Source organism: Chelonoidis abingdonii, chromosome 3 (assembly GCF_003597395.2).
Source record: "Chelonoidis abingdonii isolate Lonesome George chromosome 3, CheloAbing_2.0, whole genome shotgun sequence".
NCBI classification, from domain to species: Eukaryota; Metazoa; Chordata; order Testudines; family Testudinidae; genus Chelonoidis; species Chelonoidis abingdonii.
In genome coordinates this window covers 190118180-190133028 of record NC_133771.1, presented here as the reverse complement: position 1 = coordinate 190133028, position 14849 = coordinate 190118180, and the positions used below count along the sequence as shown (strand labels likewise).

At 38.7% G+C, this 14849-nt stretch overlaps 1 protein-coding gene across 26 annotated transcripts in view; it reads right to left on the bottom strand.

Annotated features, from left to right (window-relative positions):
* Window positions 1-258: 258 nt before the first annotated feature.
* The window catches only part of NRXN1 (neurexin 1), a 1354235-nt gene continuing 1339644 nt past the window's right edge, over window positions 259-14849 (bottom strand). For all 26 annotated transcript variants that reach the window (XM_075064378.1, XM_075064379.1, XM_075064391.1 and 23 more), the window contains one exon: window positions 259-2184. In XM_075064378.1, coding sequence (XP_074920479.1) covers window positions 1880-2184 — 305 coding nt within the window. In that variant the 3' untranslated portion in view covers window positions 259-1879. The remainder of the gene's footprint in view (window positions 2185-14849) is intronic.

The window sequence follows — 14849 nt, the reverse complement described above, 5'->3', positions numbered from 1 at the left end:
TAATTTTATTTAAAATATGATACTGAGAACTAATATTTAAATTGCCAGGTTAATTATATGTAATACTATGGAATCAAACTTGGAATAAATACTTTCAAAATCTGACAAAATGTCAAGTATTGGGGAGCCGGTTAGTCGTAAGCCACAAAACCACAAGGAGTCCGGTGGCATCTTAAAGACTAACAGATTTATTTGGGCATAAGCTTTCGTGGTAAAAAACCTCACTTCTTCAGATGCATCGTGAGTTTTTTACCCACAAAAGCTTATGCTCAAATAAATCTGTTAGTCTTTAAAGTGCCACCGGACTCCTGGTTGCTTATATCACAAAATGCACACCTTTGAAAAATGTTTAGCAAGATGCACCTCAAATTATTTATTTATTTATTTAGGGGAAGGGTAATTCCTCAGTGGAAGTAATTTAAAGTGGTAGACCTTTTTAGGTCTCTTACCAACCACCAGTGTAATAAAAGAATGACAGATACATGCTGTATGATTCATATTAAGATTCACAAGGAATTAAACTTTTTCATAGTTTCCTGGGGAGCAAGATTTCTGTAAAGCAAAACAGACTATTCAGTGATGAAACCTTGATTAGAGCCCAAAAGTCACTTTACCTTGCTAAATGATAACTCATTTATGAATGTGGTACATTTATGGGAAAATCTGCGATTCTGATTGACTTTATTGATATACATTGGGAACAGGGGACGGGAACTAGAGGGAACAGGAAAGTTACAATAGATATATATTTTTTGCTTTTTAATCCACTTCTTTCATACAAACTACTATAACTGAATTGCAACAGAATAGAGGCTGTACAGGTAAGAAAAAAATTAGCTGACTCTTATATACATTCATACACATCCCCTTAGTATAATCACTACACTGTAAATTTAAAAAAAAGGAAGAAATTTGTGACAATTTATAGTGGCTGCAAAAAACTGAATTTATGTCTGTTGCTCCAGATGTCATAAAACTTTCTATATCTAGGAACACTTAGAACATTGAGTTTACCAAAAATGGCTGAAGAGCAGATATAGTTTGGATTTTCTATACAACAGGCTATAAAACATCACTTATCACGGTCCAGAAAGCACATATAGATGTGTTTTATATAAACATATGTAATAATATATTAAGCGTGCATGAAAATTTCCCAGTGATTGTATCTATGCTCTCGTTTGCTTTTTGTGAAAATGTGCCTTATATTCCACATTTTTTTGTTTTGTTTTTGAAAATAAGGCCTCCATACTATTTCCTCACAACCAGAAAGGGGCTTTTTGAAAATGTTTTTACATAAGTCTTCAGAAAAGCCAGCACTTCATTTCAAATGCAAGTTTCCAATCAGTTTCACTGCACCAGGTGGCAAACTCTTTATGTTTGCTTGTTGAGTCACCATATATAATGACAGTCTTCTCTGGCAATAGACTAACTTACTTCTCAAGAAAGCGCTAGCACTTTGGCTAAATCCAGAATCATAGGTAGCTTCTTTTTTTTCTGTGTGTGTGTGTGCGTCTGTGTGTGAGAGAGAGAGTTTTGTTTTTTTTTATTTAGTTTGTTTCATATTGTGCCTTGATGTTGTAGTAATACTCGTTGCTTTATGAATGCGTGGTGTCATCATTGTCTTTCAGAAATGTTCCAGCAACATAAAGACAGGCAGAGTAAATGAAAACACTGTGGATGTTTAGAAATTTATTGGCTCCTGTTTCTGAAAAACAAGAGCATGAAATGCTTGTTTTTAAAACAGTCTTTCCTTTCTGATTGCGTTCCCTGTCTTCTTTTTTTATGTGCTTCATAAAAAGTAAAGTAAATAAGTTTGTATTATGTCTCAGATAAAATGAAGACTATTTCTATACAAGTGTTCTCTTAGATGTTGGGATCAGACATAGTATTCCTTATCCTTATTTTTCTTGTTCTTGTTGGAACTTTTAGCACTGTTGGGCTGTTTTTCCTTAATCACAGCCCCGTTGGACTGTGCTGAGTTACTGATGTAGTTTCGACTCTCATCTACATGGTACGAGCCTTCATCTCTGTTTCTGTACTTGTACATGGCATAAAGAAGGATTAGGATACACAGTGCTGCTGCTGCAACGATTCCAACCACCATGCCTGTTGTGCTGCTGGACTCTCGAATCACTTCAGCTGAACCTGGGTATTCTCTTCCGCCTCCTCTGGTAGGATTTGCTGTAGGTAGATGATGAAACATGGGAGAGGTTATTATTGAGTTTGGACACTTCTTTCAAGCTGTCCTTTATGGTTAGAACAGTCTCCCAAGTAATAACATTAGCTTTAATAAAATGTTTAAATTTGTTAAGTAAGGGCTCTATCCTCTAAATATTTGTTTGGCACTTTCTACCTCCTCAACATTGCTTTGTATATATCAAAAGCACTAGTAATAGATCATTTATGTGACATTTTGGAGTTTAACACCTATCCATGATATATATAATATATACTATACTATAGATGATTTTATTTATTTACTTATTGTAACTTCCTGAACGAGAAGAGGTAGGTTAACACACCTGGAGTATCTATGCTTATGTACAAAGTGATCACCTTTTCAAACATACCAATTATGTCCTAGTTAAAGGTGAGGTTACCTTAATATTTGCAGAATTCCATATAATTATACCAGTACTTTATACCTCAGAGGTTGAGGGCAGCATAGCCAGGACACTTCCAGCCTCAGCTGGTTCCAAAAGCAAGAAAAAAGGATGGTGAACTGAACCTAGGTATTCCAGTTAGCAGAGTAGAACACTGTCATTTGGCAACCAGGCTGGCTCTTAAAAGCTGCTTTTTAAACAATGACGCATGGCTAAAAATGCTGTCAGTATGATATAAATGTTAACTAAAGTATTATTAAAAGCACTAGTATGAGAATGCATTCATAATGCTAGATTTATCAGGCCTCCCTTCAAACCAGCATTTTAGAAAAGTGCAGTAATTGTTGGCAACCCTTTTGCTAGAGGTGTACAAACTGACGCTAGACCTTAAAGCCTTCTTTAACAATGTGCAGAAAAGATGTGAGACTCATTTTAAAAACACTGAATTAAGGGTAATGCCACGCAGATTATAAATATTGGTAAGATGATAGCAACAAATTCTGACAACCTGAATGGAAAACAGCAAGAAGCTCAGGGCATCTGCAATTGGTTTATGAAGACAGAAGGACAGACATGAACAAAACAAAAGCCTTTTTTGCTTGGCGTTACCCACAATTTATTCATTAATGATTTGTGTTCTTACTTTTAAAACATCACTTTCTGGCACAGTTACCTTATCCTAATCTATCTATCTAGATATTGATATATAGATATAGATATTACATTACAAGATGGCATTTTCTTGTGCTGAAAGGACAGAGCCAACACACTGTAAAGCCTAAAAAACCCAACCCTGGAATAAATGTTAATGATTGCCCAGGAGTGGGAACTATTTGAATATAGTTTGTATGTTGGTACAATTGGCTACCCTATGGCTACATATAATGCCTTGAAATTTGACTTCAAAACATCTTAAGGCTTTATTATGTAGTGTTACAATTTTTCTCAAAATAATATGCTTTAAAGATGTATGCCAACTTTCTAAGCAATTGGAGTCCATCTCAAAGCAAACACTGACTACAATAGGCTCTGTTTCTTGTTTATACCAACTGTCGCAGATGGAAATTCTCCTATCCTGAGTGTGTCACTAATTGTATTACAGAAGACAATTCACTGTCACTGAATAAAGACTCTTGAGTATTTTTTAGTGAACTAAAATGAGACAAAGGTTTATCTTACTGTATGTGATTTCACAAAATTAATTTCTGCCTGAAAGGAACGGAACCTACTGAATAAACTCTTGTCCCTACCTGATGGACTAAAAAGCTGTTCTTTCTCCTCCAAATACAGACATCTGTAACAAGTGCTGTCAATTAACTTTACTATTAATGTCCACTAAATGACATCTGGCAGCTTGCTTATATAGGAGACCATTCTATGATCACTGACGCCTGAGGAAAGCAAATAAAGAATGTTATTTCAAAGTTACCTAAACCCATTTATTTTAAGTATATTTTCACAATTATCTCACTGACTCTATCTATCTAAAGAAGCTATAACCATTTAATTAACATTCCTTAAACTTACTCCACTTTCAAAGTGGCTGTTTGCTAATTTGGGGTTTGTGATTAGAACAAGTTATTTTTGCTTTATTTATGCTTTTGTAAAAAGAGTAATGTGGATCCCAGGGCAGCCATAGGGAGATGGAGCAGTGTCCATGGACAACCTTTGCGACTCTGAACAGACCAGCTCTTCTGTAGTCTCCATTAGTGTCTCCTCAAAAACACTCAAAACTGTCATCCTAGGTCATCTGTGAAACTGCAAAATAAAGCCAATAACCGTGCAGACTGTTTGGATTTCAGGTAATAAAAATAAAGGTCATAAATCTCTAAGAAATAAAAAGCCACACACAAAAATTGAAGCTGCCTTGATTGAATTTAGGATGGTTCAGCGAGGAGCAAAAGAAGAAAATAAAACTGTGGTGTGCATATCATCCCAGTGATAGGAAATGCCAGCCATCTCATCTTGCAATGATCCTTTCTCAAAACAATGGACAAGATGTGTATATTGACTTTTCCTCATTAAGAGTCTTCTTGCAGTTTTAGGAGATCAATTTTGAATTCCTTTTCTACCATATGTTTGAAAAATCTTGTATGAAATAATCACAACTGGCCACAGTTCTATACCGTGTCATTATGGATTAGAACATTATTATAATTCTTGGCTTCCCTTAAAAATGGTTGTACATTTAAAGGGAAAAAAATGACTATTTACAGTGCTCAGTTTTCATTAATCCTGTGAAAAGAAAATTGGAAATGAAGGCTCCCCCAGTGTTTGTGAATTTAAACTAGCCTGCATGTTAAAAAAAACACAAAAACCAATTCCTTCTTCTCTTATAGTCATGTTTTCACACAAACAGACCTTAGGTACTTACAAGAAAAGAATATATAAATGCTATATTTGCAATGAGGCATGAAAGCAATTATTTACATGCATGCAGCAATTTGCACTCTTTGAGTGTGTTTGTTCTAGAGCTGCTGCAATCTATTTGCAAGATATTCGGATTCTGGTGAGCCAGATTCTCTGGGTTTATGAGCTCACTGCAGTTACACATTAGATTGTCTCATTAGGAGAGGGGGGGGGGAATTGGCAGGAAAGAGCCAGCATAAACCTGCAAGTGTAGAGCTAGACTGTGATTTGAACTATATGCCTTCAATCCCATAAATCCCTATGTGGGTTACTCAGACCCTGGGTCTGAGACACACAGGTAAGTGAGTACTGCATGCCTACTTACTCCCCACCCTGGATCCAGTGGCTGTGGATGAAATGGGGGAAATGGAGCTTTGTTTCTGGGTCCCTAGTGTCATCCAGTCCAGCAAAAGATGAGCTGGAATGGGGAGGTTTTAGAATTTGTTGTTTTTTAACCCCCAAAACAAATTTCTACTCCAGCTCCCTGGGGTCAGATGTTTGGCTGCATGTGTGTTCTTTCAGCGTGCTGTCCCAGCTCTACGCAGATAGTGGAGATAGCAGACTTTGTGGATTTATTGGGCAGTTAAATCAGTCTCAGTTTTCAGTGAAGGAACTTGGTCAGGTTTATTGCCAACAAAGCATGGTATTGATGCCCTATACTTGCTACAGATACATTCAAGGCATGTATGCCCCTGACAATAGACTGACTCAGTGAATGGTGGGACTTTCCATTCTCCCCTCGGCCAGATCCCAACACCTTCTCAGAGATATCTCTTTATACCCCAGTATAAACAAGTTATGTATTGTCCTTCTGACATAGTGAGGTGCCACCCTCTGACGTATTTGGGTCCCACCCATTACCTTGTACATGTTGGTTCGAGCAAAACATCTCTATTCATCATGCTGTCATACTGACATCTTTAGGATGGGTCAGTGTGTTCCTGCTATCTTTGGGAAATGTGTTTGGTATCATGGTGTTCTGCTACCACCTTTCTGGAATGTATTTGTGTATGTATTCTTATGCCCAGAACTACTTAGGAATGTGTATTTCTGCAATATCAGCCCTGTTCTTGCTATATTCTGTGAGCAGGCCCTGCCTCTTGCTCACAACTTGACTTTGCTTTATATTAGCAAGTTTTGACCATTACTTTAGCTCATACGAGGCCTCTGATACAAGGGCTTATGTCTCAGGTCTTTTTTCTACTACACCCCCTTCCTGTCCCCTCACCCCCACCTTGGGGGTGGGGGCAAAAGAGAAACTCCTGGAGTTATCTCATAATCCCAGTGCTTCCCAAGGCTACTCTCCGGATGGTACTCTGTATGCACCACTTTTTGCTCGATACTGTGCCCAAAGACACAATCTAGTCCATGTGCAAGAGCTAGCACACAGTTAGCTATAGCTGATTTGTACAGTAATCTCTAAAATGAGACTACTGCATAATGATTCAATTAGAATGGAAGCTGGGTGTGTGAGAGAGAGAGAGAGCGAGAAAGAGTGATATGATAGTAACATAAAAAGGTGTTATTGTCATTAATGGTGGAGCCACTCATGAGTTACATAGGACATCCCAATCTCATGGCAAAAACATTTTTATACTAGACCACACCATATGACACATTTCACAAGGGGAAAAAAAAAACAATTTCAGAAATGTTTTAAAAAATTATTGAGAGTTGTATAACTAAGCCTGTAAACTCAGATTCCTTACTGGGAGAGAACTAACATGATTCAAATACCTCTAAAAATGACTTAAAATATCTTTGTTATATATCAAAATGCCCCAGCTTTAAAGCTAAATATCAGGACACTTTCCAGAGCTATGAGCAAGTGCTGGGTGTTTCACTGGAAAACTAAAAATGTCCCCTTTGCATGGAAATAAAGCACTCATTTCTAAGACCAGTGGGCTGCAAGATATTGGACTCAAACAAGGGATCAAGAGAAATCTTGGACGTTTATATCTTATGTTTGTTGACTACCCACCCTGGAGTTTGGGTCAGTGTCATTTCTGGAAGAAATGTTTACTAATTGTTTAATGGCTGCTATTTCAAGCAGCTTTGAATGTCAAAATAAGTCGGGGGGGTGGATTAGTGGGTGCAAGTGAGAAAATCAAAAGATCATGCTAAAGATATTGATTACGTGGTGCGTAGCATTACATTTAGCATACTATACATATTAGAGATGTCTGAAATATTTCACACTGAAATACTTTTAATCAAAAATTGCCTTTTTTAAAACTAGAACTTTCCACAAAACCAAACTGTTTTTTAAATTGTAATTTAATTTTGTTTTTTGATGGAAACTTTAAATGAAAATTAGCCTGTTGCTTTTACTCTTTTTGTCTTTTATGTTGCTGTCTTCACATTTCATCTTTACTCACTGTCACTGAAAACTAATTCCCCTCTCTTTATTTGTATGGTCCATCATAACTCTTTTTCCTTTGCGTTTTTGTTCTCTTTCCAAACCTCTCTCTCCCGTTCTAGTTTTTTTTTTATTTTCTATCATGAAATCACTCTTCTTTCCTGTGTTCAGTTGTCAATCCTTTCTTTCTTTGTGTTGTTTCCATATCAGTCATTCTTTTCTACATTCAGTCATTTGTATTGGTATCTTCCCTTTTTAGTATTCTGATCGGTCTTCACTTTTTGATGGGGAAGGAGGAGAGGTTGCATTGGCAATTTTGACCAATCAGCAAAGTCAAATGGTGGCTTTTATATAGTCAAATATTTTCAAATTTGATTTTTTTTTCAAAATTTTTTATTTTATAAAATGATAAAAAATGAAAATGAAATAAACGCCACAGTAAAACTCAGTGGACATTTTTGAAACTGAAGCATCAGTGTATTTTCAAACAGTTTGAGATTCCCCCCCTCCCCCAAGGTTTTTTGACCAGCTCTAGTATATATCATGGAGTCCTCAATAACGACTTTGCAATTAAGGGTACATTCAATGTCACAGGGGAACTCTCCAGCAAAAGATCTGTTCCTGAAGAATGGCCAGGTTGATATCTAAGTAAAGAGCACTTAATAATAAAAGAGACCAGGGTGAAATCCTAGCCCTATTGGAAGTGAATGAGAATTTTGCTACAGATTTCAATGAGACCAGGATTTCTCTTTTTCCTCATCCAGTGTGCAGACAGAATTAAAACTAATCAACCTTGGAGCAGGTGTTATGCATGGAAGAACAGAGTTGTAGTTGTTGTAAAGGCTGGAGAATTTGATGGTTACTGAGAGCTTAGGGTATAGAGCAACTAATGATTCTGGCTCATGAGCTGAGCCTGATATGCTGGAACAGATAGTACTTTCCTCTTTGCAACTGTGAGTGATTCCCTATAAATCTTGCTATCACTAGAAAGCTATTCCATGTAAAGGTAAACATCTGTGCCTTAGATATTATGTATAGCTTGATTGCTAGTGCTCACGTACCTGAAGAGCACACCACACTCTAGATGTTCTATTATAATGTTGGAATACAGAGAAAGTATACAGTACAGCCAGGAAGAAAAGGGCCCTCACACACAATTTGCAAGCACCTGTGGAGCGGGGAAAGGGGTGTTATAGCCCCACTGCTGAGTCCATCAGACAATCCTTAGTCTCAGGATAGTACAGTCTAGGGGCCAGAGTCAATATGGCTGTCCTTCCCCAAAGGGTGGTGTGGTCTAGTGGCCTGAGTCAATATGGCTGCGCTTCCTCACAGGGCTGCACAGTTTGATGGCTACTGGGGGACGGGCCACCACCCAGGGGGGGCTGTTGGCCAGAATATGGGGATCCAGACCCTTCCTACTCCACCGGGTACCAGCCCAGGGCCCCAACAGTGGCAAGTGTACTCGCCACTGGGTCAGCAGCGATCTGACCAAAAAACTCTGACTTAGTTCCCAGTCTTACAACCAGATCAATGTCTAGTTCCCCTGAGCTACTTCCTACTGTGTCTTCCAGTGGCATGGTCTGTAGGTGTCCTGGATCTCTGGGGCAGGGCTGCCCAGAGGATTCAGGGGGCCTGGGGCAGGGCCAGGTTTAGGTGGCAATTCAGTGGCGGGTCCCTCTCGGAGGGAAGGACCTGCTGCCGAACTGCCGCTGAAGAATGAAGCAGCAGTAGAGCAGCCTAAGTGCCACCAATTGCGGCTTTTTTTTTTCCTGCCGCTTGAGGCACTTGTATTCACCAGGCAGCTCTCCGAGGCTTCAGTGGCACTTCGGCGGTGGGTCCTTCACTCGCTCTGAGTCTTCCATTACACTGAAGGACCCCCCACCAAAGACCCACAGCGAGTGAAGGGCCCGCCACCGAAGTGCCGCCGAAAACCTGGAACTGCTCAAGGAGCCCCTGTGGGGCCAGAGCCTGGGGCAAATTGCTCCACTTGCCCCCCACTTGCCCTGCTCCGGAGTCTGTGGCCTGGGAAGCTCCCAGTGGTTCCAATGTCCCCTGGGTATCTGCATGTAGCTTAGCGTCTTTCTGGAGCTTGGTGGGAGCCTGCAGCATGTATCCTCTCTCTTCAGCGGTCAGCCCTGACTGAGCTGGGCTACTCCCTTTTATACTGACATTCCAGTTCAAGTGTGCCCAGCAGGGGAGAGGTGGCGTGGCTCCCCCTGTCCAAAGTATGGGGTTAACCTCTCCTTGTTCAGTGCCGGAAAAGTATACCCTATCACACACCTATATAACAGGTAGCTATAGTTGTAGATATGGGTTCTGCACATGCTCATGTACAATTTGTGAGTGTCATTTAGTAAGGAAAACTTGGGATGCAGAGAAAGTAATGATTCTGGTTCATGTGCTGAGCCCGATGTGCTGAAGCAGATATCCATATCCTTCTTGGCAACTGTGAGCAAGTCCCCTGAAGTCTCCCTGTCCCTAGTAGATGTTGGCACTCATTGGGCCTGATTCTCATTTACTTTAAGGCTCTTGTACACTGCTCTCAGGGTGTAAAGGGGCCTTAGAGCGGTACAAATGAGAATTAGATCTGGTGTTTCTTCTCATTATTTTCATTTGGTTTTCTCTCTCTCTAGCATCTGCCTTATTTACTTTTGCTGCTGTCAATCTATTTTAAAAAATAATGTTAGTGTTATCTGATGTTAAATTCCAGCAAGAAGTCTACTCTCACTGCCTCCATTCTCATCTCTAATTTCTTCCTTGTCTGTTAGTAATATCTTTGTTCACTTGGCAAGACTTTATTTTGGCCACTTTCTGGATAGTTTCCTCAAACTCTCACTGTTCTAACCATTCCTTCTTCCAAACAGTGTCTGAAACAAAGTAAATTTATTATGAATTCTTAATGGTTCTGATTCACCACTGCATTACTCCAACTTTGTGCCACTGGAGATACCTTGGCATGGAAATTGTGCAAAGTGGTAACAATTCAGTCCCAGTACCTCAGCTATAAACTTTACAATACTAACTGACAAAGCATTCTAATTCTTGTATTAACACATCAGTCAAAGCGAAGGTAATAACAAATGGGAATGGGGAAAGGTTTCCTTTCACAAACAGATATACATACACATTACATGGTAATGACAACATTGTTTCACTGCTGCCAGGAGACTGTTTGGGCCAAGCAATCCAGTTCATAAGAAAATATATGCATTAGACATAGCCAATCAGCTTTAGGAGTAATATCAAAGTGTTGCTGGAGGGAAACAATATATCTGCATTAATTTTCTATGTGCTTAAGCCTCTAGTAATGCATCATTTAATTTCAAAGAAATTGTAGCAACTCAGTTATTTAGACCTAACAAACTAAACACTCTATAGTTTGATTCAAGGGAACAGAATCTTACAATAATTTTAAAAGACCAGCCCTACAAATAGAAAACATATTTTCTAGCTTTTGTTTGACTTCTAATAAGGGCCAGACCTTGCAGTCCTTACGCAGAGCCTGATCTAATTTCCATGGGAGTCAATGGGACCCATTCCACTGATTGTTATGGGATTGGATCAGATTCATAGGCCATACTTAAGCAGATTCCTTTCCCTCTCTCCCCTTTATTTAATCAGACAAAACTCCACTGAATCAAAGGAAGGTTTATCTGTGCCAAGACTAAGGATTTGACCCACAGTAACTTCTGTGTTTTATACATGATCTGAGATAATTACAGACCTAGGAGATCATTTCATGGTCATATCAGTGTATTTAGCATTTATGAAAAGTACTGGAAGACTGAATTTCTCTGTTTATCTGCAGATTCCTGTAGTTCCATGGACAATGGCAATGCATGCTTTCTTATGCTCCCCTGCCAATGTACCTCCTTCCTGACCTGGAAGGATCACCCTACTTTTTCAAAAGTGAAAGCATAGATCTTTCTTCACTGGAGGTCACTGATCTGTTGCTGAGATGGCCAACAAAGATGCCAGAGAGTGGACAAGTTTTCATGTCCCAATAATGGGCAAGATTAATTGGATAGAGACCTCTCACTCAGTCACAAATGTGCTATTACAAACAAAGGTAAATAAGATAAAAACAGAGAGACAGATTGATAGAGATGGATTTTACATAATTAACCAACTCTGAAGCACTTTAAAGCCTGTAAAATGCTATCTATTTAAAATATGTTAGCAAAACCCATCCAGATAATGCATACATGAAATTAAATAAAAATAAATACCATTTATCCTCTTTCTTAGAAATAATTCCTGTAGATTTTAATTCTAGATGACACATGGATTGTAAATACAAGTAATTCCTACTGTCCTGTTTCATGAATGATGAATGCATCTGACTTTGAATGCTATGAAGATACAGGTACACTCATTTACTGGTTAATAATAAAGAATTGCAAAAGGTTTTTAATAACACAGTCCCTACTCTCATATTTAAGTTGTGCATGCACTGTACATTGTGATACAGATCATTTTATTACCTGATGCAAAGCAAAATTGCTTCCTCAAAGAGACCATGGTCATGTATCCACAGGCAGGTGGTAGTCAGTATTTGCTTTAAGATCGATGCTGTGCTTCATTCAATAATTGCTGTGCTTTGCATCAGACTTGTTTCTCTTTCTCTCAAGATAACAATTCTATCTTTTATGGCTCAAAACTCTCTGCCTCATATACTTTAAATGAATTAAGTTGCTCTCTGCCTTTTTGTTTTATTGCTGTTTCTCTACATTTTAAGGGTAATATTAGTAAAGAATTCTGGATGTCTTTCTATAGCATTTCCTTCCTCTTGTTCTTTCTTTTTCTGTTTCAAATGTATGAATATTAATGCTTTTTATTTAAAATTCCCACCCCCTCAACAACTGTTAGGATGAGGAGGACAGTAGAGCAGCTGCCTATGGGCTGATGTCAGTGTTTTCTGAGAAAGGAGTGATGTTTCCTAGAGGAAGCATAGGAACGATACACGTTCCAGAAAATGGGCATTATATATCACCCACTTAATGGATTTTGAGCCAAATCTTCTTCCAAGTACATTGCCCAAGTAACAGGACTGGGGGTAGAAACTCTCCTCCCTGCTGATTACAGAATGACATCCCTACCACATCCTCAAGGCTGGAATATGCTCCCAGACTCTAATACACTCAGTGCCTGCCTCATCTAACTCCCATGGAGTTGTTTTCATATTATGCAGGGAATGTGAGGGCTTCTAAAATCACTCCTGCTCCAAAAGAACATGAGGAATCGCATTCATTTGCTCTGTGTAGGACCTTTTATCTCATGAGCCCTGATTTAGGAAAGCACTAAAGCACATAATTAAGTTCCACTGAAGTAAGTCAACGGGACTTAACACATGATTCCAGCTCCTTATGTGATTTCCAGGATCAGGGCTATGGAGTGGGAAGCATGATTTGGTTCTTTATCTGAATTAAGGGCTCCATTCATATTCCATTCGAGATATCCTAGGTAACAGCACAATCTATAACACCTCTGACTTTGAATTCCCTCACAGCTGAGTCACAGAAGTATGTTATTTTCCATAGTTTTAAAGAAGAAATAGAGCCTTCTTTCATGGTAGGGCAAGAATTAACTCCTTCAGCAGCATTGTCTAATGTGTCTATTTGTGCTGATTCACTGTTTATAATTTGGCTGATTTGTACAAACTACCATAAAGACAGAATAAAGCTTTTGTCTAATCTGCAGAGAATTTATGGGAAATGGTATAAATTACTTGGGTTGTAAATACTTCTGGACAGGGACCATCTTTCTGGTGTATGTGCAGTGTGTGTATAGAGTGCCTAGCACAAGTGGGGCCCTGATCCATGACTGGGACTACTAGGCAGGCACCACCACAATAAAAATAATAAATAATCATTATTAAACGTGCACCTTTCACTGGTATATACTGCGAAAGGACCCAATTCCAGCAAGTACTGCATTGCAAAATCCTGCCCTAAATTACACACTGACACTCCACCAAAGTCAACGGGCTTGCATGGGGTATAATTTAGGATTTCAAATTTAGGTTTCCATTGATCCTGATCCAACATTACTTAGTGGGCTTAAAATGTCAATAAGGTTATTGGTGTTACACAGGTGTAAACTTCTATGTGCAAGAGGAAAATCAGGCCCACAAATTCTGTCCTCAGATGCATTCATGTTGCTCTGATTTGTAGTCAGTGTCTCTCAGTACAGAATTCTTAAGAGTGCATTCCTGGACTTTAAATCAAAGCTAGATCTGAGTAATATGCATTCAGCACATCATCCCAGGTTAGCAGAATTCTATTTTTAAAATGCACTTATCACTAACAACAGGTGGTTTTTTTTATCTGTTTCAAAAATTAGCTTGTGCTGAGTGGATATCCTTTATACTAGGAAAGAAAACATGCACACATGAGAAGGTACAGAGCATGGTTGTGTTAGAGATATGAACAACAGCAGTGTTAGCAGGAACCGCCACAACTGGAGACCAAAAACAAACAAACAAGCAAGCAAGCAAGCAAGAAAACAAACAAAAACATTTAAGGAGAAATAAGTTATCAAAAATGATTTGCTTGATGAAAAAAATTCCTCTTTAATTTCTTGCCATTGTTTCTGGCTGCTTTCATAACAGTGCTTCATTGGTAGCATTCAGATGCACTTACTGACGGCTGAAAAGCTATAATTCTATTCCCTAACCCCGGTTACTCAATGACGTGTATGGCCAGAAGGAGAATCTTGTCAGAGTCTGGCTTAGCATTGATCTAACTGACCAACCATCAGTTTTCACCCTTGCCTTTTTCTAGAACTTTTTAAAAAATGTTTCTTTTGCTGGGGGCTGGAAATGTGCCATTCCTATAATTCTGGTTGATAGATATTAATAGCTCAGTCTATTGACAAAGGATCAATACATTTTTTAATTAATATTCACGTAATACGTGACATTGTCAGTCACACCTTTTTGTTATTTACTTAAAACTGTGCAATTTTAACAGCAATTTTGGTGGCTATTAGAGGATAATTAAACTGTTTTCTGAGGAACTGTAGGTTCTTCTGAGGAAAAAAAAAATGTAGAACAAAGCCAGTCTTACAAAGATGATATGAGTGATATTTTCTCTAAGATAATTATGATTAATTATTTAATAGATGAGATGTGCCATCTTCATGGTAAATATCTTCTTTGTAATGGGTGAAATGTATCTAGCTGTAGAAGGCTTGTAAAAGGCCTTACACATCATTTCAGCCTGGAATTGCTCCTCCATGGGAGAGAGATGTGGGTACAGTAGCCACACATCAGATGGGGAGTGGTAATAAGAAATGGACTCTGGGGATCAAAGCCCAAATACAATGCATAGCTCTGTCAAACCCACCTAGGGCATATACCTGAGGAGTCTTTTTCTTAAACTTTACCAACCCTTGTATAGCTTGTCGAGCCATTAAAGTCTCAACTGAAAACTGAAAGAGTGGTACCACACTGGCCATTAATAAGATGGTACAGA